The sequence below is a fragment of the Pinus tabuliformis genome, chromosome J, assembly GCF_031772625.1.
Source record: "Pinus tabuliformis cultivar Carrire ecotype Pingquan chromosome J, CPIR1, whole genome shotgun sequence".
NCBI lineage: Eukaryota > Viridiplantae > Streptophyta > Pinopsida > Pinales > Pinaceae > Pinus > Pinus tabuliformis.
Genome location: NC_142295.1, coordinates 360,608,070 through 360,634,242, shown reverse-complemented (window position 1 = coordinate 360,634,242; position 26,173 = coordinate 360,608,070). Strand labels below are relative to the sequence as shown.

The 26,173-nt window shown below is 40.3% G+C and overlaps 1 protein-coding gene across 2 annotated transcripts in view; it reads left to right on the top strand.

Moving 5' to 3' along the window:
* LOC149227236 (uncharacterized) overlaps window positions 1-3,144 on the top strand; it is a 34,533-nt gene extending 31,389 nt beyond the window's left edge. For both annotated transcript variants that reach the window (XM_089377721.1, XM_089377724.1), the window contains exon 3: window positions 2,849-3,144. In XM_089377721.1, the coding sequence (XP_089233847.1) occupies window positions 2,849-2,864 (16 nt within the window). In that variant the 3' untranslated portion in view covers window positions 2,865-3,144. The remainder of the gene's footprint in view (window positions 1-2,848) is intronic.
* The last annotated feature ends 23,029 nt before the right edge of the window (window positions 3,145-26,173 follow it).

Below are 26,173 nucleotides of genomic sequence, written 5' to 3'. Positions count from 1 at the left end.
GGCTACCAGAACTAAGGTCAAGCAACATGAGGTGTGCAAATGATGCACATTAGGCAAGTACAATAAGACCAAATTTCCGAGCAGTGATACTAAGGCCAAAATCATTTTAAATGTGATACACTCAGATGTGTGTGGGCCCATGTCAGCAATATCCTTAAGTGGGTACCATTATTATGTGACCTTCATATATGACTTCTTCAGGAAGACTTGGACCATTTTCGTGAACAACAAAGATGAGGTTTTCAGCCAATTCAAGGAGTTCAAAGCTCTTGTTGAGAACCAAAATGGAAGGGAGATCAGGACACAGAGGTCTAACAATGTAGGTTCGTACACTTCAAATGCCTTCAAAGACTTCTGTGCGCAAGAAGGCATCAGGAAGGAACTAACAGTTCCATACAACCCTCAGCACAATGAGGTTGCAGAGAGGAATAACATGGCTATTGTTGGAGTAGCCAAGGCTATGCTTCATGATCAGAATTTTCATATGTTTCTATGGGCATAGGCTTGTAATATTGCTGTACACTTGCAGAATAGAAGCCCACACAAGGTGTTGGGTAGATTGACACTTGAGAAGGCGTTTAGAGGAAAGAAACTAGACCTAGGGCACATTCACATCTTTGGATGCTGAGTATTGCCATGTTCCTTTAGAGAAGATAACGAAACTGGAACCTACTGCAGAGAAGGGGATCCTTGTGGGGTACAACGAGACATCAAAAGCCTACAGAGTGTACATTCCTGCTCTTAGGAAGACAATGATACATAGGGATTTGATTTGAAGAGGAGAGGGATCTTCGGAAGTTTTGCAACACAAATCCATCTTCAGTTGAGGTTCAACAACAACAGGCACCCAAGGTTGAGAAAATGCATAAGCGTTAGAGTATTGTCATGCAAAGTGGAGAGTAGGGCGACTAGGCCAAGCAGGAAGAACAAGACGAGGGTTAGAGGGCTTCTCACACCAAGACCCAAATTCCTAGCACAAGGAGGAAGAGGACGAAGTTGGACTCTAGGATTTCCACGATGGTTATGTCAGGACCTCATAATCTCATTATCTAGAGTATTGAACTGACATAACAAGAACCTGACATAACCACCACGGGAACTTTGAAGAGTCCATGGAGTGTCTCATTATGCATGAAATTTTTCCACACTATATTCCAAAAATCTAGAGGATTTGAAAATTGATATTCTTCAGTTCACGCAAAGAAAACAAGGCTCAACAATTTTCATAAAACAAACCTCCTTAAAGTAACCTCTCCTTTATTTTTGGTCTGGTAGAATCTTCATTCATCAATACTTCCTTCTTGTTCCAAGCTTCCTGCTAAGAGATTAGTACTACATGCGACTCTTACTTCACCACAAAAGAGAAGTCTATTTTAATTTAATTCATGCATCTATATGACGTAGTGTAGGATAGAAAGGGCGTAGGTTACTGAAAGGGGTAGTCAACATTCCATTTGTTTGCTTCTACTCCTAGTATCTTCTCTAAATTCTAAGACAAAGAATCCCTAGTCTTTGAGTGCCTCCCCAACAACAACGCCAAAAGTGATGGTGTATTTATATGCTTTTTATTTCAATTGAAATTTGAGATACACTGTGCATTTTATTTTGTTAAACCAGGGTCAGTAAGCTTGCGAGGCACTCTGTGCAGTATACACAAGAAAGAAGATTTACACCAAACTCTTAAATGACATATCTTGCAAAAAGGAAATCCTAGTAGTAAAACACACTTGCATGAAATAAAAAGTAAATTAATATAGGAAAACAGGAAACTATGATGCTTTTGATACAACACTAAGTGAGAAGCTATGAGAGAGTTAAGGCCTTTTCCACCAAGAGAGGTAGTGGATGACACTCCTGGTCCTTAGCTTATCAATCAACTTGTCTTCAAAACAAGCAACTACTCTATGATAATCTGTTCATGAACAACACACAAGTACAAGAAATAATATGCAAGAAGTAAAATTACATAAAAAGGAAGTGTGCAATGGAATAAAATGCTACCATGTTCCATTTCTCTTGAGAAAAAAGTAACAAGCTATCCCATAATACTAAACTAAAGGATTCTACATTTAAACTAGAGAATGAAAATATGAGAAAATAAACTTGTTACTATTCCATCATAAGCTGGACAATTGCTCTAAGAGCCCCTCCCTCCATCCCTTTGGAGTGGAGGAGGCACTCTTATTTATAAAAAAAATTGCTTGAAACTAAAATGCCACTTGAGGATAAGAGATTCCCAAGTGGTTACAACAATTTTCTAAATATAGCTCCACTAGGGAATATCCTCAAATGGTTACAACAAATATCTAAATATAGATCCACTTGAGGATAAGAGATTCTCAAGTGGTTACAACAATTTGCTAAATATAGATCCACTAGATAATATCCTCAAATGGTTACAACAAATATCTAAATATAGATCCACTTGAGGATAAGATATTCTCAAGTAGTTACAACAACTAGAATAGTTCCAAGATTCTTGCTAACTTCCCACATATTTTGGGATGCCCCTACTTGTCAAATTCGAATTTAGTCATGAGGGCTAGAATAACATGCTCAAAATATGTTAAAAAATGATTATTAATGGTATTAAATTCCCTAGGTCCATAGTATATTTAGCTTTAAATCCATAATAAAAGTGGATATGCACACTTGATCACATATAAATTTGCCTTTCAATAATTAAATTTATGAAATACATATTTCATTGTCTTCTCAAGTAGTTGTACGATTGGTGATCCATATTGTTGTTGCACTTTGTTTATGATGCATTTAAACCTCCTTTGATATCCCTTCAAATGTTGCAATTATTATCCATATGCAAAAGTGACAATTAGAATATGCACAGGTTGTTACAGGTCTGATTTCGTAGTAGGCTGCTACATGTATGATTTCACAGCAGACTGTTATAGGTCTGATTTCACAGCACGTTGTTACAGGTATGATTTTGCAGTAGAGTTCTGATTTCACAGCAACTGTTACAGGTCTAACTTTGCAGCAAAGTTTTGATTTTGTAGCAACTGTTTTAAACACATAAGAACCCTATAGTTGTAGTAGCCAACAAAATAACTTAAATATATGGTAAGGGATGTGCACCAATCGTGATTTATGGTGAACATAATTTTGTAGTATGTGAAGCAAAACCCTATAAATCTTGTCCACACATGAGTTGTTACTTCAAAAGTAAATACACAATATACTAATTTTTTCTAATGTTAATCATAAATTAAATGAAATACTAAGAAATGTACTGAAAAACATCTTGAGCCTAAATCCTGCATGTGAGCATAAAAAAAGGATAATACATGGTTAAAAGTAAATGAAAAGTGGATAAAAGGAAGGAAAGGAAGGTTTCAAATGATGGTAATTTTACGACTCATCAGTCCCAACAATTTGCGGTTTCTCATTGCAGTTCTAAAAATCATCATCACTACAGCCTTGTTATCCCCCGTGACCCGGTTGTCTTCTGTGGCCTTGCTTTCTGAACACAATATTCTCTATGGCATTTCATATGTGGTCTACGCCCTACACAAATAAGATTGTCTGGGATTCGTTGTGCTTTAAAATTCACTATGATAGCTTGTTGTAGGCTTGTCTAAAGCCAATTTGAGGTTGAATTGAAGGGTGTATCTACAAACTCTCCAAATTATGTCCGCGACCTCCTTTTTGCAACATGTCTATGGTATCTCAAGGAAAACATATGATGTTTTAAGGTGAATATTTATACACAGGTTCAACCCCCTTTTTTAAAGAAGATTTCGACTTCCTGGCTTTGTTCATACTTGGAGATTATGTGTGGTTCAAAGTAATTGGAGTTTGCATATTTGGTACACAGAAAATGAATCTTATAGACCCTCTGATATCATTGGCTCTGTTCAAGGATTAATCTCCTTGTTCATGACAAATTTATGAGTTGATTCCAAGATGAAATGCAATAGCTGCCAACCTATATGAACGTTGTATCTGTGGTCTAACTTGAAGGACTTGATCAAGAGTTCTGGATGAATACTTGATCCTTTTGCTGAAAGTGATACACATTCAACGTGAAGACTGATCCAATTTGAAGTAGCTCTGCTTATGTATGATTGTTGGATGCTAACTCTTGTAAGCTTGTTGTAGCCTAAGGAATGTAAGCCAACAACACTTTTGATAGCTACGTTCTGAAGATTACACAGTCCTTTTTAGTGCATTAGGTGACAAAAATGTGAAATCTGGAGCAACGTTGTCTATGCAATAAAGAACTGGAAGCTGTGCATGTATACCTAAGATGCACTATGTGTGCATAAAAAGAATTGTGATACACAGTGTGTAGTAGTGGTGGTGGTTCACAAGACTCCTTCAGAAGTATGATCAAGCTTCTTCCTTGACTAAACAAGACTAAAACGTTGTGAAAGACATGCACAAGGATGATATGCAAGAAGAACGTATGGAATATTGAAAAGTTATGCTGTAATATATCACTGACAACAAAGTATATTACTAGCCATATGAAAAACTAAAATCATTATTATTATTTTTTTATTTTTTATTTTTTTTGCGTAAAGACTATTTCTATTAAAAAAAAGAGAAAAATATGTACAAAGAGGTTGAAACCTCAGAGGGGGCAGAAGCCAGCCCTCAACCAGAGATTCTGAGACATACAGATCCTTCTATCCGCCCTTTCAGGATTGAGAGACTTCGAAACATGATTTGTAAGACCCTGACATACAAAAAAGTAATCCAGTTCTGTGTCTAGCACAACAGTACTATCGCCGACTATGGCTTTGCTGATAAGCATTCTGTCATACCCGCCATAAACAAAATTAAAGCAAAAACAAGGCTTGTTGAGCCATGATTTGTTGCTGCTCATCAGATTATATTGGCTCGCACCGATACAAAACAAGAACTGAGACAAGAACAGTATCCAGAGACCCAAAACATAGACGCATAACATAAAATAAAACAGAGCAGAGGCAAGAGTGCCACCAGTAGGCATTGAACCAGAATCATTAGACATGTTGCGGAGAGTCGGGCGCATCCTTGTCCACCTGGCTGGAAGAGGCAATCCATGTGACAAATTCATTATCTGCATTCCCCTCGATACCGCCATCTGGAGGAATTACCAGATTCAAGATGCTACTTGGATGATGAACCGGCTCGCGAACAATGCTGTCTTCCTGCATGTTTTCGTCATTGAACACGACCCCAGCCATCTCCCCCTGAAGGACACTGTCATCCTAAGACTGAGAGGTGGTGGTGTGGGCCGAGCTGCTGGGCTTATCCTCCTCCTCAGCAAGAATTACAGTGATGCTGGCTGACAACACTGGCCTATTGAGCCTGCTATGGAAGGTGAAGCGGGTTGTTTGAAAGGAGTTGTGCGGGAGAGGTCTAGCATGGCCAGAGGGCGGAGAGGACGGGGAGGCAGAAGCAATAGGGACAATGTTCTGAGGAGCAGAATGAGAGGCCCTGCCTCGATTACCAGTGTTACCTCCACGGCGAGAGACTCCACGACGGCGAGGCATCTTCGAATTATCAGAGAAACCAGGTAAGGGAAAATGGCAGAGCCGAAGGGGGAAGGACTGAGCGCAGACGAACCAGGCAAGACTTAGAATCCAAGAGAGCTTCCTATCTGCCTGGACGAAACAGGGGTGCGGGAAGAAAATCAGGCGGAGGTGGAAAGAGCCGAGGGCAATGGCATAAACCAGACACCAGGCCATGGATAAAACAACGAGCATAGTCTCTCGAACCAAGCGCGCATTGAATACGAACTGTGCGACCATAATTCTGTACTCTGTCCAATTGATATCGCATGCCATGGAAATGTGCGATCCTCGTCTGCGAGCCAGGTGCAGGGACAACTGCCTGCGAGGAATAAATCCTCATTAATGCGCAGCAGTAACACCCGCATCCGGGGAATAACTAAAATCATTATTATTGTTGCATTGGAAATGAATAATCCTTAGAACATAAAGTCTTACTGGCCCGTAAGTTTTTTGAAGCCAAGGCCTGTATGCTAATGTTGATTGAGAATTGAATGCCAAATTTAGGATTATGACGTTTGAGAGTGTTGATATTTCCTTTGGAAGAATTATTGGGTGAGTGCAGAAGAAAATGACAGTAATATTGATATGGAAGTAAAGTTTATATTGCAGTGTATCTTTGAAGTATGACCCTGTTCCATAACAGTGACCTTGATGACAGTGATGACATTCTCTTGATGGCAGTAACCTTAGATATATGGAAGTATTAGTCATGCATTCCTTGAATAGGCCGAACAACCAAGTACAACATAATCTTGTGGAAAAAAGTGGACAAAGGTAGTAGCAATAATGACAACAGGAACAACAATGGGTAGTTGGAGCAGGGATTGTATATGGACTAACAATGCATTGTTGCAGAGATGCTGAGTAGTGAGAGAGTTTGATGTTTGGTAGCAAAAGAAGATTTGGATGATGCTAGGTTGACATGCATAGAGGAAAAATTGATTTACAAAGAGTGCAAAGTATTTTCTTGTATTGTTTTGATGTAGGTGGATCCAGTTTGAAAATTGTGAAACATGGTCCACCAACTGATCAGGGTGGTAGGGTGGTGCAAGGAAAGAGAGTGGAGTGTCCTTCTAATCGGAGTTTAAGAACACTTCAGGGAAGCATGGTGGTGTTAGGGCAGGTTAGAGCCTGCATAGGGCATTGGAGTGTCCTCCCAATTGCAGTTACTAAACATGGTGTTGGGGCATCTGTCAGGTGGAGCTTGTAAATTAGGGTGTTGGAGTGTCCTAGTTAGAGATGGTGAACCAAGGCATTGCAACATCCTACATGTTGAAGCCTGTAAACTAAGAGGTTAGATCCTCCCTCAGTTGGAGCTGAAAATATTGATGTACATTTATTGAAGACAAATATTAATAAGCGTTTGGTGGTTTTTGTCCCAGAGGGATTTCCACCTAAAAATCTGTTGTTAACTGTCTTGATATTTGCACATTGTTGAATGGTGTTGTTTATTGTTGATTTATGTTATATTGGATGATAATGTTAATTAATACTCTGTAAAGTTAAAAATAATACTAATTGAATAGAAATATTGATTCACCCCCCTTTTAGTAATTCCAACATCAATGCTGCATAATTTGAGTATTTCTTGACACGTTTGGATTCCTTGAATGTTTCAAATGGAGTTGCATGTCCCTCTGCTTCCTGCGATGTTCTTTCAAGCCATGTTGACCTTTTTCTTGTTTCTGGTACAATGAACCTTGGTGGGTCCACAGTTTCATTTGGTCCTTCAGGCTCTTATCACTGATTTAGAGGATGATCGTGACAAGTCTTTTTCCACAAGTCTTAAACCCACATTCTTGGGATCTTCTTGCTCCTCATCATCAGTGTCCAAATGTGATCTTTTGGACTTCCAGAAGGCAACATCCTCATAAAAAGTAACATCCTTGCTAATACCAATTGTTCTTTATCATAGAAAATAAATTTTGTAGGCCTTCGATGTCTCACTATATCTGACAAATGTTCCCTTCATCCCATAAGGTTCCAGCTTGGTCCTCTTCTCCTTGGGAACATGAACATAGAGAGGACAACTAAAGATTCTCAAATGTCCTACTTTTGGCTTCTCACTCGTGAAGACTTCTTCAAGAGTCTTATTCCCCAATACTTGGTGATGACTTCTATCTTGGGCATATACAACTTTCTTGGAGGCTTCCCTCCAAAAAAACATAGGTAGGTCTTGATCATGAATAATAGCTTTAGCAGCTTCCATAATGGTTTTTTTCTTTCTCTCAACAATCCCATTCTATTGAGGGTTGTAGGGTACTATCAAATCCCTCTTAATTCCAACATTCATGCAAAAATAAATAAGTTCCTTGGAGGTATATTGTCCACCATCATCATATCTCTGAATTTTGATCCTTCTACTTGTAAAATTCTCCACTTGAGCCTTGATTTCCTGAAACTTGTCGAAGAATTCATCCTTGGTCTTTAAGAAATAAATCCATGTCTTTCGGGAGAAATCATCAATGAAAGTTACATAGCACATAAAACTACCCAAGGATTTCACAAACATGGGTCCACACACATAAAAATGTATGAGATATAAAACTACTTTGGACCTACTATCACTGCTTGGAAATGGCCCTTTGGTATTCTTTCCAAGTGCAGATCCTTTGCAAACTCCTTCACGCTTAACCTTAATTTCTAGTAAACCTGTAACAATTTCTCTCATTCTAGGAAAGGCTTTGTAGTGAATGTGTGCATATCTTAGGTGCCATAATTCACAAAGATCAATGTCATTATGTATCAATGCTTGAATTGATCATCCCAGGAGTCTATACAAGCCTCCTCCTTGCACACCAATTACTTTAGCAGAATCTTTGCTAGAACCTTTCTTCCATACTAGAACTTGACCATCAACAGAAGCAACTCTATACCCTTTATCTTCTAAGCATCAAGTAGAAACAAAATCCTTATTCAAACCAAGTACATATAATATATCATTTAAGAAAATATTGCCTCCTGGTTCTAGCTAAAAGGAATTTGAACCAATGCATTTGATTGCATATTTTCCATCATCACCAAGCTCCACCTTTTGTGTAGTCTTCATTTCCACCAACTCTGGGAGGATTTCATGATTTCTTGTCATATGTATGGAAGCACCACTATCAACCAGCCAAACATCATTATCAATAATAGAACCTGTAAGAGCATAATAGAATAAATAGTTATCAAGCTTGGCCATCATCAAGATCTGCAATTGAGACATGTTGCTTGCACCTTCTCTTCCTATTATTGTTCCTTTCAGGACACTTTTATTGATAGTGGCCATACTTTTGACAACGAAAACATTGAACTTTTGACATATTCTTCCTTACTTGAGAGGGAGGTGGTATTCTTCCTGGAGTGGGCCTTCTTCCTGCATTCTTTTGAAACCTTCCAAAATTCCTTCTTCCTCTGCCATTCCTAGATTGAGCTGCAAATATTGATCACCATCTTGAGGTGTTTCTATCCTTACTACTGAGATAAGTATAGATTCCTCTTGAGTGCAAAAGGCCCATAATTCATTAAAACTTGGAACTTTCTTTCTTCCACAAATGCTGGATGAAAATGAATCCCATGAAAAACGAAAACCCTTGAGTGCCGTAGTTACAAGCTTTGCATCAGAAGCTTATTCTTCAATAGCTTCAAGTTGATATTTCAATTGAGAGATCCTCATGAAATAAGAAACCACAATATCATCCTTTGCCATTCAAACATCACAAAGTTGATTCTTCCAACTCATTTTCTGGCCAATGTTATTGATGGAGTACAATCCTCCTAAAGCATCATACATAGCTTTTTGGAGTTTTTGAATATGAAATATAATGGGATCAAGTGATCTCCGATGGACTCAACAATGATCCTCATCGCAGTGATCTCATTCTTTTTGAACCTTTCCTTTCCTTAAATGTCTTGAGGTTCAATCACTTTTCCCTTAACATGATCGAAGGCATCATTTTCTATAAGACTAAGATCAATCCTTTTATTCAAGCCCTGAACTTTGAAGTACCTTCCAAGTTGTTATGTGTCTTAGAAGGAACCCATGGTCATAGATTTGGACAATTATCAGATTGTAGAAGTACGTCTCTTAAGAGTGATATCAATTCCCTTTCCTTCGCCAAAGCTCTGATACCATGTTGATTTTTTGTAGTGCAATTAATATCAAGAAAAAAAATTTCTGCCAGATAATTACTTCCAATGATACAATTACTTCTTTAACACAATTCATATCATAAAGCAATTACACTTCAGAAAATTTCAACCATAAATGCAACATGGAAAAATAAAGATGCACTAGAGACACAAAATTTACCCTGAGAAAATCCCAAACCAGGGGAAAAACCTAGCAACCTTTTCTTAGGAAAAATTGTCCAATTCAATCAATTTGTACATTTAAATTCCCAGTCAAACATAGTCAAAATAACCATACCACTTTTCAAGTCAATTTTGGTCAAAGGAGAGAGAAAGCCAAACTTATGTTGACAAGTCAGATTTGGTCAAAGAGGCCAAAATTTGGCCTTATGCTGCGCCTGGCCAGTCAAAGGTTCCAAGTCAAAGCAACCAAAATATGCCAAATTCAAAGCTAGTCAAACAAAGATAAGATAGTCAAACTTTTCTAGTCAAAGAGACTTCTTCCTCCTTCATACGTGTGAACATAGAGCTTCTTGTTGAGCATATCCGAATTTTGTGTGATAAGATGAAATTAGATGCCTAATGAGGAGGTCAATTCATTAATATATATACGTCCAAACAAGTGGTTTTGACCAAGGGTCAAACCCCTTCTTGAGGTGGGGTCAACCTGTCAGATTGGGTCCAACTTGAACAACATAAAGAATACTAATTTTTCCTTTGAATTTATTGATAAAAATACCGACCACAACTGCATATTTTCAATAATATCCATGGCAGTTTAAAGATCATATTGGTATTAGAGTAGGTTTCTTTAGGTATATTGTGGGGATTTGTAGGGGATCTGAAGCATAAAAACTATGGTTGAAGTATGAAAACTGATAGCTTGTAGATTTAATTGTTAAAAATACATGAGGTATTTTAATAATAATTTATTAATATATATATAATTGTATAAGATGATATAAGATGATTTGAATGTTACAATGAGGCCTCGCTTTTATACCTCAGCAAGTGACCTTTCGTGAATGGGCATGTCTTTTAGACATGCCTTTTCACCTAACTTAATGACTATTTAACTTAATTAATATTTAATTATTTAATATTTATATTTGTTTTATTTATTTAATTGTTATGAATTATATTCATAACATAGCCTCTTCCTTCGGAAGCTTTGTCCTCAAAGCTATATCGCTGTGGATTTTCTTCACTTAGTGTCTATCGTCTCGATCTATATAATCTGACCATCTTCTCTCGTCATGTAACTCATTAGTGATATTCCCTTGTATATATATATATATATATATATATTTTTTTTTTTTTTTTTTCTTTTTCTTTTTGTAAATAACTTTGAATTTTTTTATTTTTATTTTTATTATTATTATTTTTTAATTTATTATTATTATTTTTTTAATAATAATATATATTTTTTTAAATATATATATATATATATATATATATATTTATAATCATATCTATATATATATATATATATATATATATATTTTTTTTTTTTAATTGATTTTTTTTAATAATTAAAATGTATTAATTAATTAAATTATAAATATATACGTTATATATATATATATAATCCATATATTGTATAAATATAATTAATTTAAACTGACGTAGTGTCCGAACGACTATGTCTGACCGTTTGACCGTCACGCCGAGTCGGAGAGGTGGCTGGACGGGTTTGATAGTCGGGTTGGCCAACCATCTTTGGTGCCCGATGTGACTGGAGCCGAGCATAGGTAGATAGATTAGTCGGTTGACGGCTGCAACATAGGATGGGCGGTGGATGGCTTCAACATAGGACGACAATGGACGGCTGGAGCATAGGATCGGCGGTAGACAAAAGAAGAGGTAGGGGCTAGTGGGAACAGGGAAGCGGAACAACAACAACAACGAAAGGACGTAGGGATAGTGGTCGCGGGACACATGGATGGTGGACGTGGTTGGTGTTAGCGCGGTTGTGCAACATGGTAGGGTTGTCGGTGGATGCTTTGTGAGAGTTAGCAGCGGTGGCTTAGGAGTGGTGAGCAGCATCAACGGTGAAGATGGTAGCGGTTTTGCTGGAGTGGATGGAAAAAGGGGCAGCGGACGGTGGCATAGGAAGATCGTGGAGGAGTGCACAATGTTGTCATCACGCACAAAAAAATTTACTGATGCTTGAGGTAGCAAAAACAATGAAGAGACAGTGCCAAAAAACTGGCTAAGATTCGAGTCACACACAGCTTCGTCTGGGGCGCCTTCTACGCCATAGTTGAGAATGCCCTGCATACCGAGATCTTGCAGTCGGCCTAACGAGGCGGAAACATCTCCCAAGATTTTTCCCACGCAGAAATGAGAATAAGCTGCATGAGCGATTGGCACTTGGTAAGCGTCAAACATGTGTAGGTACATGGCTGCCGTTTGGAACGACACCAAACTCAAATAAAATAATAAATCCGTTAACTCCTCCGTAATGAGACTGGAGAATAAACTCTCCACGTCTTCCATGTTCAGAATTGAAGAAGAGACATCTGTATTATGGTCATTTTTTTTTTACAAGAACGGGTATGGGATTATATTAGACTTTGGCCAAAATGCCTTTCACCGGTTACATTTGGTCGGGCATAGCCCTTAAACTTTCTTCCACTAACTGATCAAAGGCCCCAAATCCTGGGTACCTGCCAGATTTACTCGAGACTATCGAGTCTATCTCCGTTATTTTCCCTATCTTAAATAGGCAAACAAACTGATTCAGCAAAATGCAGAAAAACATGACAATCTTTATGGAATGGAGTCCCAGCTCTCAATTCCGTCTGCCAAGAGACAGCCAGCGGAAAGAGGAACTGCCCTGTTGGCTTCCAAATCAGCAGCTTTATTGTTTTCCCTCAAAACGTGGAGGAAAGTTGTAGTCCGGAAAGATTTCATCAAGGTTCTGATTCTTGAAATGACTCTTGCCAGTCTAATGTCTACAGGAGAGGAATCCTCTACTAAGACTTTGATAATGGCTTGAGAATCTCCTATAATGATGACTTCTGAGAGACCAATAGCCTTTGCTTGCTTAAGACTTGCAAAAGTGCCAAGGCTTCAGCGTGCATGCTGGTGGACTGCCCTAATCCCCAAGCGAACTTTGCCACTGTTATGCCCTCTTTATTTTTTATAATTCCTCCTGCCCCAGCCAATCCAGGATTGCCTTTCGCTGCTCCGTCGAAGAACAAAGAGAATCTGGATTGCCTGAGGAGCAAATCCGAAAGATCATTCTCCTTCCCTCTGAATTGCCACTCTTTTATGGCCTTGTGATGCCTTATTTCGCCAGAGAAATGGAGGTCCATCGAGGCACCCCAATCTAAGTCATGCTGGCTCAGATTCAAATCCGACAGATAATCCCCAAGGCTTTCTTTCCAAAGGCATTTTGTTTTGGTGATGATGAACTGTGAGTTTAGACTTTCATCTCTGAAAACTCTTCTATTACGCTCGAGCCAGATCTGCCAGCAAGCGAATTTCGGCAAGGAGAGCCATGCAGCTATGAATCTTTCATTTTTTGGGAGCGTTTCTGGGTAGTAATTCCGCCAATTTGCAAAAAGATCTGATATAGACATGGGTAAAATGAATTCAGATTTCCAGTAACTCAAAAGGCCTTGCCAGATTTCTCTTGAAAATTTACAGTCCAGAATGATATGCTGAGCGTTCTCCTCACTGTCACAACATAAATGGCATCGAGAGGGACCATGAAATCCTTTCTTCTGCAATCTGTCAGCTGTTAAAATCCCTCTGTGGCATAACAACCAGCAAAAAGAATCGACCTTAGGCATGGATTTGAAGTTCCAGATCCCGTTCCAAACAACAGGATTAGGGGGGACGTAAGGACGATCATGAAGGCACTTGTAACCTTGCGCCACCATGTAAAGCCCTGGGGCGGCTCCCCATCCACGGGCATCCTTCTTACCCACGCGCAGAGGCGCCATACCATTTAACAAGGAAAGAAGAAGGTCGCGTGCTTGAGACAGCTCAGGAGGGACAGGAGGGAGTCTCCAGCGCAACTAGATTCTGCCTTCCCATTGCGAGATGTCCCAAAGAGTGTTGCAACCTGCGTTGTCCAACCACAAACGCAGCGCATGAAGAGAGCTGTGAGACGATAAAGGGGGGTGCATCATAATGCTGTCTTCCCATATCTTACATTCTTTGTCGTTTCCTGGAATCCAATACGCTCTATCTCTGATTAAAGGGGCTGCTTTGTGGCAGAGTTTGATCAGCTGCGAGCCTGTGGTGGGTAGAAGGGCGTCCAAACATCTCTTCCTCTTTCCCATGAAATATTTCCTCCAAAGAGCTCTTTGCGCCCAACCTGGGTGTGGTCCAATGATTCTCCAGAAGATCTTGGCTCCCATGGCTATGTTTTGGAGGCTGAGATCCTTAAAGTTAAGGCCTCCTTCGCTCTGGGGCTTGCAGATTTTCTCCCAACTTACCAAAGGGATTTTCCTGTCATTATGATTGCCCCCTTTCCAGAAGAACTTGCGAATGAAGGCTTCCATTTTTTTTATGATGCCTGAAGGGGCTAGAATTACAGAGAATTGAAAAATGGGGAGGCTACTGAGAACGGATTTGATGAGGACAGTTTTGCCAGCGAGATTTAGCCATGAGAACCCCCAAGCTTGGATTTTGGCCTTAAATTTGTCCAACAGAGGGACCCAATCTCTGCTGTAAGCCAATTTGCGGAAGATGGGGAGGCCCAAATATGTAAAGGAGGACCAGTTGAGGGAAGCAGTAAAGCCCAGAATTCTTGAAATGGCAGAAAGGGTGGAAGCCGAAATATTCCAACAAAAGATTTTACACTTACCACTGTTTAAACTGCTGCCTGTAGCTTCACTGTAGTCGTCCAGGACCTCCTTGAATCTTGAAGCAGATCTGGCGGAGGCAGCCCCTAACAAGAGGGTATCATCCGCGAACAGGGTGTGATTAACATTTTTAACCCCTCTTGCTATATTGAGCCCCAAGATCTCTTGGTCAACCAATTTCTGATCCAGGTAGAAACTCAGGACAGAAACATGAAGGACGAAGAGGAGCGGAGAGAGGGGGCAACCCTGCCTAAGCCCTCTTGAGGCTTTAAAAAAACCAACTGCTCTCCCATTCACCAGAGGGGCGATCCAAGGATCAACAATCCAAGCACGGATCCATTTTAAAAAGTCCATTCCAAAACCAAATTTTTTCAGGACTTCCCAAAGAAAGCTAAGTGACCCGATCAAAAGCATTAGCTAAATCTAATTTAATTACCATACCTTTCTCTTTGCGAAGCTGGCTCGAGTGAATCGCCTCTTGCACCAGGATGAAATTGTCAGCAAGCTGTCTCCCATGAACAAATCCGCCTTGGTTCTCCGAGATGATGGCTGGAAGAATGCCTTTTAGTCTGTTGGCAATAACCTTTGTGATTAATTTGTATCCAATATTACAAAGAGAGATGGGGCGGAACCGATTGAATTCTTTAGCACCCTTTTCCTTGGGGATGAGGGCAAGGAAAGTTGAATTGGTGCTGTCCCCAATTTTCTGGCAAGTTTGGGATTTCAAAATCATTTTGTAGAGGTCTTTCTCCACAATCTGCCAGCAGGTTTGAAGGAATCTTGCAGTGAAGCCATTCGGGCCCGGGGCTTTGTCAGGCTCCATATCAGAGAGAGCATCTTTTATTTCTTGTATAGAGATCTTCACCTTGAGTTGTTGGTTCATTGAAGGAGAGATCCTAGGGGGAACCGCCTCCAAAAATTTGGAGTTTGGGTCCGTCACACCCTCTTCTCTATACAGGTTTTGAAAGTGATTGAAAGCTGCTCTTTTTATGCTATCAAAGTCTTTGTGAGTTGAGTTTCCATCTTTGATTTCTGCGATAGAATTGAAGCTCTTTCTGGCTTGAGCTTGTTTGTGGAAGAAGGCAGAATTTCTGTCTCCTGCTTTAAGCCATAAACTCCTAGACTTCTGTCTCCAATGCTCTTCCTCCGAAAGGCAAGCTTTATGGAAGATTTGCTGGAGCTCAGCTTCCTTGTCTAGAACTTCTTTAGTGATTTTTGCATCTTCACTTTGAGCATGGTGCTGGGCGAGATTGTCTTGGGCCTGCTTTCTCTCTTTTGCAGGGGAGGGGAGGGATTTGGCCCAAGTTTTAAGGACTGCTTTTAGTCTTCTAAGTTTTTCTTCCCAAATGAAGAAAGGAGAACCTTTCACTGGCAAATTCCAACAGTCTTGAACCAGCTTCAGAAACTCTGGTTCCTTGACCCAAAGAGGGTTGAATCTGAAGGGGATGGGTCCAAGATCTTTGTGGCCCAACATCTCAAGCAAAATGGGCTTATGATCTGAGACACTGCATGGGAGGATATGCAATCTGGATTCTAAGCCCAGCAGAAGGAAGGAACTCTGCACCAAACATCTATCAAGTCTAGCAGCAATGTGACCAGGACCTATTCTTTTGTTAGACCAGGTGTACTTACCATTTTCTGGGGGGATGTCAAGCAGATCCCAGTCCTGCATGAGGTCTTCCACCCATTCCCTTGCAGGATCACTTATGTTTGTGCCTCCTCACTTTTCCTCCATGCGCATGGTAAAGTTTAAATCCCTTGCCACAATGATGTTTTCCAAATTTTCTGACTCCGAAAGTTGTCTGATGGAGTCCCAACACTCCCTTTTCTCCCTTATATTTGTTGGAACATAGACATTGAAAAGGCTGACTGCCTCCCTCGAGTCCAAAGGCTGGAGCTTAAAAAAAAGTCAGTGGGTGTTGTGCAACTCGGTGACCAGCCTATACTTGAGAGGATTCCAAAGGGAGCCCAGACCCCCAGAGGCTCCTCGTGCTGAAACTGCATGTCCGCTGCTTCCTTTCCAATTTTTTTTACTGATTTGGAGAAACTCCTTGTCCTCCATTTTGGTCTCCTGAATCAGAAGAATGTCTGGGGCTTCTCTTCTTATAAGGCTTCTCGTTGCTTCTTCTTTCACTTTGCTCCCCATTCCTCTGTAGTTCCAGGAGACAATCTTCATCATTTATTTTTATGATGATGGGCTCCCTTGGAGCCCTGCACTTGGTTTTTGGTCATCTTCGGATTTTTGCCAAGGAGTTTCTCCAGAGTGCGCTGACTACCCTGAAGCTTGTCTTTGTAAGTTTCCTGATCTCTCTTTTCTCTAGCAGATTTGCGGCCTCTTGCAGATCTTCTGACTGATGTCTGCATATCTCCTATTTCTCCATTCTCCTCAGACTCCTCCAAGTCATGTTCCTCCTCGGATGCTTCTGTTTACTTTAGCTTGTTTCTTGCCGTGGCGCTTTCTTCAGGTCTTGCATCTGCCGAAGTTGTTTTTTCCGGAGTTTTATCTTGCTTATCTTCTTCCCGAGGAGTCTCTTCAGCGGAGCTTAAGACCTCATACCTGTTTTCTTGGCTTTTTGGCGGGGGAGCATTCTGGGTGGAGGCAGGTTGGGGGCCATGTACCCCAGATTTCTTTTGGGATGTCTTTGACCTCTTGACCTGGTTCCAGCCCTCTTCATTACCTTTCTCTGCTTCCCCTTTGTTCGGGCACCCTCTTGCAAAATGGCCATAGATATGACATTTACGACATTTGAAAGGGAGTTGCTCATAGTCCAGCACTTGCACATGCGTCCAACTGCCAACCTTTAATTTGATGGCCTCCGGAAGCCCCACCTCTAAGTCCACCTCGACACAGATTTGGGCGCAATCGTACTGATCATTGTTGTTTGCTCTATCAATGAATTTTCCCAAAGTATTTCCTATGTGCTTGAGGGACTCCCAGTTCCAACAATGCACTGGAAGATTAGGGAGCCGAACCCAGACAGGGACTGCCGTTGGGACATCCATGGTCGGATCGAAGTCAGGGGTCCATTTGTTGAGGTAGAGACCCTGAGGTCCCATGAAATATGGCCCATTCCTGAAGATCAGATCTTTGTCCTCCTTTGTGTTGAACTCGAACAGGAAGAAGCCTCTACCCAGAAAATAAGAGGTGACATTGTTTTCGATCAGCGGAACCCAGTTCTTGATGACCCAGTTTTCCGTCGATTTTGGCGAGGGCCAAAGGCCCGTGAATTGACCCACCAGGGCACGATCTGCCAGGGACAAAGCGACCTGGATCGGGCCCTCAGGAGGGAGGTTTACCTCCGGAACATCGTCGAGCCTTTTGACGAATTTAGAGACTTCGGACTTCTTCTTTTTAGGCAGCGAAGCAAGGAGAGAGGAGAAGGTTGCTTCAGCTTCTGGGGATGGAGCTTGCGAGGGACCGATAGGCGAGCCTTGGGCCTCCATGGCAAAGCACAAATCAACAAAACCGATCTGCACCAAGCAAGAACAGGAAGCGAGGCATCTCAAGACCGGAAAGAAGGAAAAGGGATCCGATCAGACCCTGCAGGAGCCGAGGGCACCGATCCAAGCAGATCTGGCAAGAGCAGGAGGCTCATCGAGATCTTGGAAAAGAGCAGGAGGTAGGGACCTAGCAGATCCGAGCAACCCCGCGGTCAGGAGGACCAGGGTCAGGGGCGGGGTCGGCCGAGAGGGCAGAGCCCAGACTCAGTCTGCGCAGAGCAGATCGCAGCGATGGCAGCAGCGCTCGAAAAAAAAGTATCCTGTATTATGGTCATTATTAATGATCTCTGTATTTCTATTTTCATTTTTATCGTCACGCCAATTTGTAGCTTGAAAAAATCTGTGGTGTTGCAGCCTTGGAATGTTACAAATATCCTTTTTAATAAATATTTGTTTGGGAGAGGTTGCAGAATAAATCTGATCAAGACCTGAAACAGGCAATTTATCTTTGTCCAACATTCCTTGAGTTGCTTTACAATATTTGGTGTTAAGATGTCGTGCTTGTAGGAAGGTAGTTTTGTTTTTCTGACCAACGGTTTTTTTCCACTCTTCTTTAGCATTATGCAAAACTTGAGCATTTCTTGCATTCTCAGATATGGTAGTGGCTGTGGAATCATGCAGTGGAATAGATACCACGACATTGCTGTCAGTAACAGGCACCACCTTAATTGGACAAGATTCAGGCTCTTTTAGTTCCACTTTTTGAATGGAGACAACCATAGCAAAATTACTCACATCACTATCCTCATCACTGTTACCGTCGTCACTATACTCATGACAATCTCCACTGAAGACATAACTTTCAGATTTATCATTTCCAGTTTTCATATAACTAACTACTTTTACTATCTTCCTCATCACAACCGTTGTTGAGATTTTCTTCATGTGGCTCTCTCTCACTACGACCAGGTTTATTTTCACCTTTATTAAAAGTAGTGTTTTGTGCCTTAATCTCATCATTTTGATCATGGTTTTCTTCCTTATTATCGATTTCCTTTTGACATGCTTTAACTTCTGCAAATGATTTTTCTAATCGCTGAAATGCTTCTTGAATACTAAACTGCTCAACGCAATCAGGACGTGAACGTAATGGTACATTGTGCGGCGAACAACGTTCAAAGACTCGCATCATTATATTGTGCGCCATGGCTCTGATACCACTGAAGCATAAAAACTATGGCTGAAGTATGAAAACTGATAGCTTGTAGATTTAATTGTTAAAAAAACACGAGAGGTATTTTAATAATAATTTATTAATATATATATATAATTGTATAAGATGATATAAGATGATTTGAATGTTACAATGAGGCCCTACGTTTATACCTCAGCAGGTGACCTTTCGTGAATGGGCATGTCTTTTAGACATGCCTTTTCACCTAACCTAATGACTATTTAACCTAATTAATATTTAATTATTTAATATTTATATTTATTTTATTTATTTAATTGTTATGAATTATATTCATAATAGGATCCATATTGATTAAGCTGAAATTCACAAAACTCTAGTCATAGTGATGAATCTTTGAATAACCCTATGATCTTGTAGAGGAGAGGCTTTCACAACTGGAAGCACAAGCTGTAGATATAAACCATTATGTGAGCCTTCTCATGGCAACCTTGACCAATAAACTTGGGCTATTCATAAAAGATGGGGGTTCTAATGTAGAAGTTCGATAAGAACGAAGACCAAGAGATTATGAAGAAACAGAGAAGGAGATGAAGAAAAAACCCCCAAAAAATCTGTTAAACGCACACATGGGTAGCAACAAAATATGAAAGATAAATCATGAGAGTACATTTTTATTAACAACTGATATACATTTATAGTACATGGTTTGACCGTTGGGTTCCACATCCCAAGGTATCTTGGACTTCTTTTTGTCTATTCCGCTTCCACACTAACCCATTGAGGATTAGGTGTCCAAAATTCCCCCCCTTAATCCGAAGGGTTATGTATGAGTCCAAGAAGAGAGTTGTAATGCAAAATGTGCAACAATGCATGGCAGAACTAGGCTAAATGTGCTCTCTGAAATGTTGGTATAAAGGGTGGTGGTTTAAGGATGACCACCAACATTGGAACGCTTAGTGCCCAGAACTCTTCCAAAACTGGCAAGACGCTGAAGTATTTTGTTAGAGGAATTGCTCCTATTGTTTTGAAGAGGGAAACCTTCAACCAATAAAGGGAGGTCTTACCCTACATAAAAGGGAGAACTTCAACCTAAAAAGGGAAGTCTCAACCTGTGATGGTTTAAGGATGACCAACAACTCTAGAATGCTTAATGCAATTCCTGGAACTCTTCCAAATCTGGCAAGAAGATGAAGTATTCTGCTAGAGGAAGTGTCCTCAATTTCGTTCCTGGAATACTTGCAAAAGTGGCAAGAAGTTGAAGTCTTCTGCTAGAGGAAGTGTCCTAGATTACCAACTGAAGGCATGCTCAGGGGCATGCTCTCTGGCTACAACTCTGAAACAGGTGTGGCAGGTTGTGGCTCAGGCTCGCTTGATGTGACTTTGAAGCTTGTAGATGACCATCATTCCCCCCCCCCCCCCCCTGTCAGATACAAGGTGAGATGATGGAGAAAACTCAACTGCAAGACTGTTAAATACTATGGAACAAGTTCTGACATGTGATTGGAATATCTTCTTGGCTGTTGATGCCCATTGCCAAGAAGCGATCCATCCAAGATGAATCTTTGTTCTTGCAGGACGTTTGTTTCTGAAGCATCTGTGTGAAGAATGGGTGGTTTTATGACAGTGCTTACATGGATGAAGATCAAAATAGTGATATTTCAAATGGCCAACTCGGTCACAGTGTTGGCATTTCACAATCTGTTGTTGTTGTTGTTGCTATGGAAGAGGGGAAAAATCTGGAACAGCTGGCGGTGAACTGTCATGAATGAATCCAACACTCTGAAACTGAATGGGCTTTGAGTAGTATGGAATATGAAAGGACAAGTCCTTGTCATATCCAAGACCAGTTCTGTGCTTGTTGTGGACAAGCTGTTCCCAAGGTCCGATGATGGGCTTGGGAAGTGTAGATTGAGTTTCTGCATCTGCATGTACAACTATTGCTTTATTGGATACTAAATTTGAACCAATACTAACATTATTGACTTGCTTCTGATGGGTCGCAGTCTCAATGTTCTGAACAGAAACATGTTCAGAATGACTCCTTTGTTTTAATTCTTCTTGCTGTAGCTGAGATTCGAGCTGCAAAAAATCAATTTTCTCTTGTGCATTTTGTAGACAGACCTGAATGTATGTGAGAGAAACTTTGCTGATTTTTAATGTATCATGAGTGGTAGACAATATCAGAGATTTGAGGAACTTTAATACTTCATTGATTCTGGCCTTTTTTTTTTTGTTTGGTTGGTTGGTTTATGTCAGATTTATATCTTAAAAACTGATCACAACTACTACTCAATGCATAAAAGTAATACCGACTCACAGTACACAGTAATATCCTTATAAATGTGCAACAAATGATCAGTGTGCAACAAGAAGCAACAGGTAGAAGCCATACTCTTGGGAAGCTATACTCATAATGGCTACACTCATCAAAGGTATACTCAGGGCATATAGCTCTAGTCTGTGCCAAGTAATTGATCATAATCAATAGCCTGTGGTCACTGATAGCCTGTTGTCATTGCGCTTGAATGAAGATCATTCCCAATCAATCATTCCCAGAAAGTTCCGATAGACAGGAAAGAGTACTCGTCGGGAGTACTTGAGTGAAGGTCAGTCAGTGCCACTTACCGATTCTTTCTTCATTGGGTGGGATATATATATACGTCGTTATATAGTATAACTGAGAGTCCCCTCACTACCCATGGAATGCTATTTCATGCATATAAAAACCATAGGCAGGCGGGTCACCATCCCTGTTGCTTGCTCGGAGATGAAACTATCCATTTGCCATGATTCATATAGGAAGGTGCTATCTATCGGATCGGGTAATCGCCTCTATTTATTTGATAGGTGAACCGCATCAACTATCTATTATGTATAGACAGGAAGGAGGGTTTAAGCCAGTGAAATGATCCGCCCGAGACCTCTATAGGTAGGGGTATGGTGATTCCAATGTTGGGTGTGCGGTGGACACTACCCTTTCTTTACTATTTATCTCAACTAACCAACTAACAACTAGCGGGCTGCTATCATGATTGAACTAGTATCCACTCATCCATTCAGGCAGGGAATCAAGAAGGAGCGAAGCCGCTTGTCCCTCCGGGGGGCAAGGTATTCTTTATGTATTTTGATTGGGCCAACCAAGTGGCTAGTCAATACAGGAAGGAGGAGTCAATCCAGTCATTGCCGGTTATTCCCAGCCAGATTCGAAGATGTTGCAACTGGATCAACTTGAATTGCTTTACAGTAGTCCAAGAGAGTCTTGAAGCATACCAGGAAGCAACTTAAGTATTCATTCAACACTATAATTCTTTCTTTCTCAAAATTTGCAAGGAGTCAACAAACTAGATAATGCAGATTGGTTCTTATTGAAAACTTTTATATCTCAACACCTGATATAGCCATATAATCTCATTAATAGCATCTAGAATAGACCAAGTTTTGGCACCCAATTTCGTTAACTCATCAAAACTATCTCTTGAATATAAGTCTTATAGAATATCAAAAAACTGCAACAATGTCTCTATAAAAGAACCAAACGATCATACAACTTGTTTGCAGTTATATCCAAAATAACTCAAAAACAATGTTGGGAAGAGTTCAACTTTAGCAACTGATTTTCTTTTTCAACGATGAAATTAATGCACTTAAAGCAGTTCCTTCTAAAGCTGAAGTAGGTCTTCCACCTCCAGCTATTGCAAGTACAATTAAAAACCACTGGTAGCAAATAGAATTGTTAGAAATAAAACTGGTGGGCTTGGTGTAAAAAAAGCTTACAACTAAGCCAAAGGAGTATCTTTATGATCAAAAGCTAGAAGAACTTGCATCTACTAGCATTCCTTCAAGTGCAACTACCGCAATACAAGATGCCTCTTGCCCTTCTCGGTTCACATACATGGAGAATAATTCCAATTCAAACTCAAATGGTGGAGCACATATATTTGATCATGTTCCTCCTCTTGCAGCTGGAGCAACCTTCTTAGCATGGAACATGGACATTTTCCACACGAGATATACAGGAACACATTTTCCACCCTTGCAAAATAGTCACAACAAGAAAGCACTGGACGAAACCAATGCTGCTCAAAAGTCTTTTCAGAATGCCGAAAATTCGCAGAGCTTTTCGTACAGGTGGAGGAGATCATCAGGAGCTCCGGCATGTTGAAAACAGAAAAAATAAGAACTGGATTCGTGCATCTTTTGCATCTGCATATCTTGCGGGGAACACAATGCGAATCTTTCCTTATTGACGCAATGCCGAACATTCCTTCAGGGAAGGAAGTTATGAAGGCTATTCAAAACACTGTGCCTGGGGACATTCGAACTGTCATCATGGTTGCCCAGCATTGCCTACATTCCCTACATTCCTACTTGAGAAACTCATGCATCAAAGTTTTTTTTGGGAGCCACAGTGAAGATGCTATTGAGGAACTGATCCAATATTCGAAGTGCTATGTATTTTAGTAACAATACAACCATTATTGTAATAAACTGACATCGGCTTAATAAGCGGCATGTGGAGTACGAATGGATGGATGTTGATGGACGCGATTATAACAAAATGAGAGTCACTCTACGTTCACGAGATAGTCAATATCGTAATATGAGATAACGGGGAGTAGATACCAGTGTGATCAACATAATGAAGGAAGGTTCAACATCACCAGGCATAACAGGCATTCGCTCCAGCGTAACAGGCACAACAGGTATGGTAATCCGAATTTGTAGAGTTGCTCAACCCTCCCGCCATGGGGACATGGAGTTCCTCTGTAGCAGTCACACAAGTGGAATCTGCTCCGGCAGGTAGCGGTGGTGGAATCAGCGCCAGGTATGGTAATGGCGGCAAAGAATGATGTATGCGAGTGGTCAGGGTATGGAGAATCGTAGAATGGTGTATACCACAACGTATACCACACAACCTCCAAACGCTGCTCCGCCTGCTCCTAAACACAACCTCCAAACGCTGCTCCCTCCCAAAGCCAAATCGAAACTCGCTCGACTGGAGAAGGTGCAGATTCCTCCTCGTCAATAATTAATGGATTTTGCTACTCTCAAACCCCAACCTGCGCCTCTTCTGGAAAACCGAGAGATGGAAGTGGGTAAAGAAAACGTTACACCCATCCAGAAAAAACCGTGCCACCAATGATTATGGCAAAAAGCCCACAGAGCGCAAAGAGGACAATTATGGACAGCCCAGGGAGCGCAGAGGGCGCAGACAATGATTATGGTAGAAAGACTGATACAAGGAGTTACAAAGGCAAGAATACTAAAAATAGGACTTGCTCATAAAGACCATAAAACAAATGGCTCAAAGAAATTATGTAGGGCAGGAATAGACCTGCTCTGATACCATGTTAAACACACACATGGGTAGCAACAAAATATGAAAGTTAAATCATGAGAGTACATTTTTATTAACAACTAATATACATTTATAGTACATGGTTTGATCGTTGGGTTCCACATCCCAAGGTCTCTTGGACTTCCTTTTGTCTATTCCGCTTCCACACTAACCCATTGAGGATTAGGTGTCCAACAAAATCAACACAGTTTGAGAGCTGTGAACCATTCACAATCCCTATTTAGAATGGAAGAAAAGGTTGATATTGATCCTCTGAGGCTTAATCACTAGTTTTAGTAATTAGAAGTTTATTTCAGTGTTCATTATAGAGGAAGAATAAAAAATTTCATTTATGTAGCTGAAATTAGAGTGCCATGCCTTGACCTAGTGGGAAAACCTTTCTGAAGACCTTGAGATTGGAGGATATCCTCTAGTGACTAAGTGGGAGGACTTTGAAATCCTCATAAAGTCAAAATTTACCCTATTAGGTATGTAGAGGACTAATGTTTCCCGTGGTACTACTTTAGGCAGAAGTAGGGGCACAGTGTACAAGAGAATACCACATAATTTATAAAGATGGCCATAATGTTGGGTATCTCCCTAAAGAACCCATATGTACTCCTCAAGTATATATGGGGCCTATACAACCATCTGTGGAAGCAAGTGCTGTTCTTCAAGCCTAGATCGATGGACAAGGCTTGTGTACATGCACAATACCTAGAGAACATAGACTAGAAAAAAGGGAAATCAAGTGGATTGAAGTAGAAGGAGCACCAAGATAGTTTTAATGAGGGGAAGAAGAAGTGGAAAGGGGGGAAATATAAAAAGGTGGCAACCAAAACAAACCAGTGTAAAGATCCCAACAACCACTGCAACTACTATAACATTGACGATCATACAGAGGAGATGTGCCAGAAGTTTCATCCAAAGCTTAACCTAATGAACATAAAGAAAGATAACAAGAAGAACAATCTCATGGGAACTAATTTGAGAAACTAGGTTAAAAACATATCAGAAACAAATGAGAAGATCATATGTACATCAGTCTAGAAGGAGGTGAATCTGAGTAGCCTTTAGCAACAAGAAGAGAATAAATACTAGACCCTTCCATATAAAAATACAAGTTAAAAAGACCAATGTTTATGCGTTATTCGAATCAGGATCATAGACAACTCTCATTGCATTAGAGATGGTCAACAAATTGGGATTAGAAGTTTGTGATTATTCAAGTCCATATCCATTGGGTTGGGTAAATAAGGATGCAAAGATAAAGGTATCATAATAGTGCAAAATTAGATTTGCTATCAATGTTGATTTTATTGATGAAGTAGAACGAGATGTATTTTTTTTTGATGCATGTGAAGTGGTGTTTGGACGTCTCTATATGTACATGTAGGATTCAATTTTCATGTGGAGATCCAACCAATACTACCTTATAAAGGATGGAAAATCGTTCACCATCAATGTGCATAAAGACAAGTCGAAAATTTCACTGGTAAGTGCCAACCAAGCCAAGAAACTGATCATTTCTAGCAAGAAGTATGTTTTACTATTTTTAAGAAAAGCTCAGTGTGCAGAAGAGTCAGTGAGTGTAAATACATCCTTGGAGGGGTGTACTAAGAAATAGAAACAAAAAATGGAATATTTTCTATAGGAATAAAGGGATGTGTTCCAAAATCCTAAAACCTACCACCCAAGAGGGACATGGAGCATGAGATCCAACTATTTCCAGACTCCCCATGCC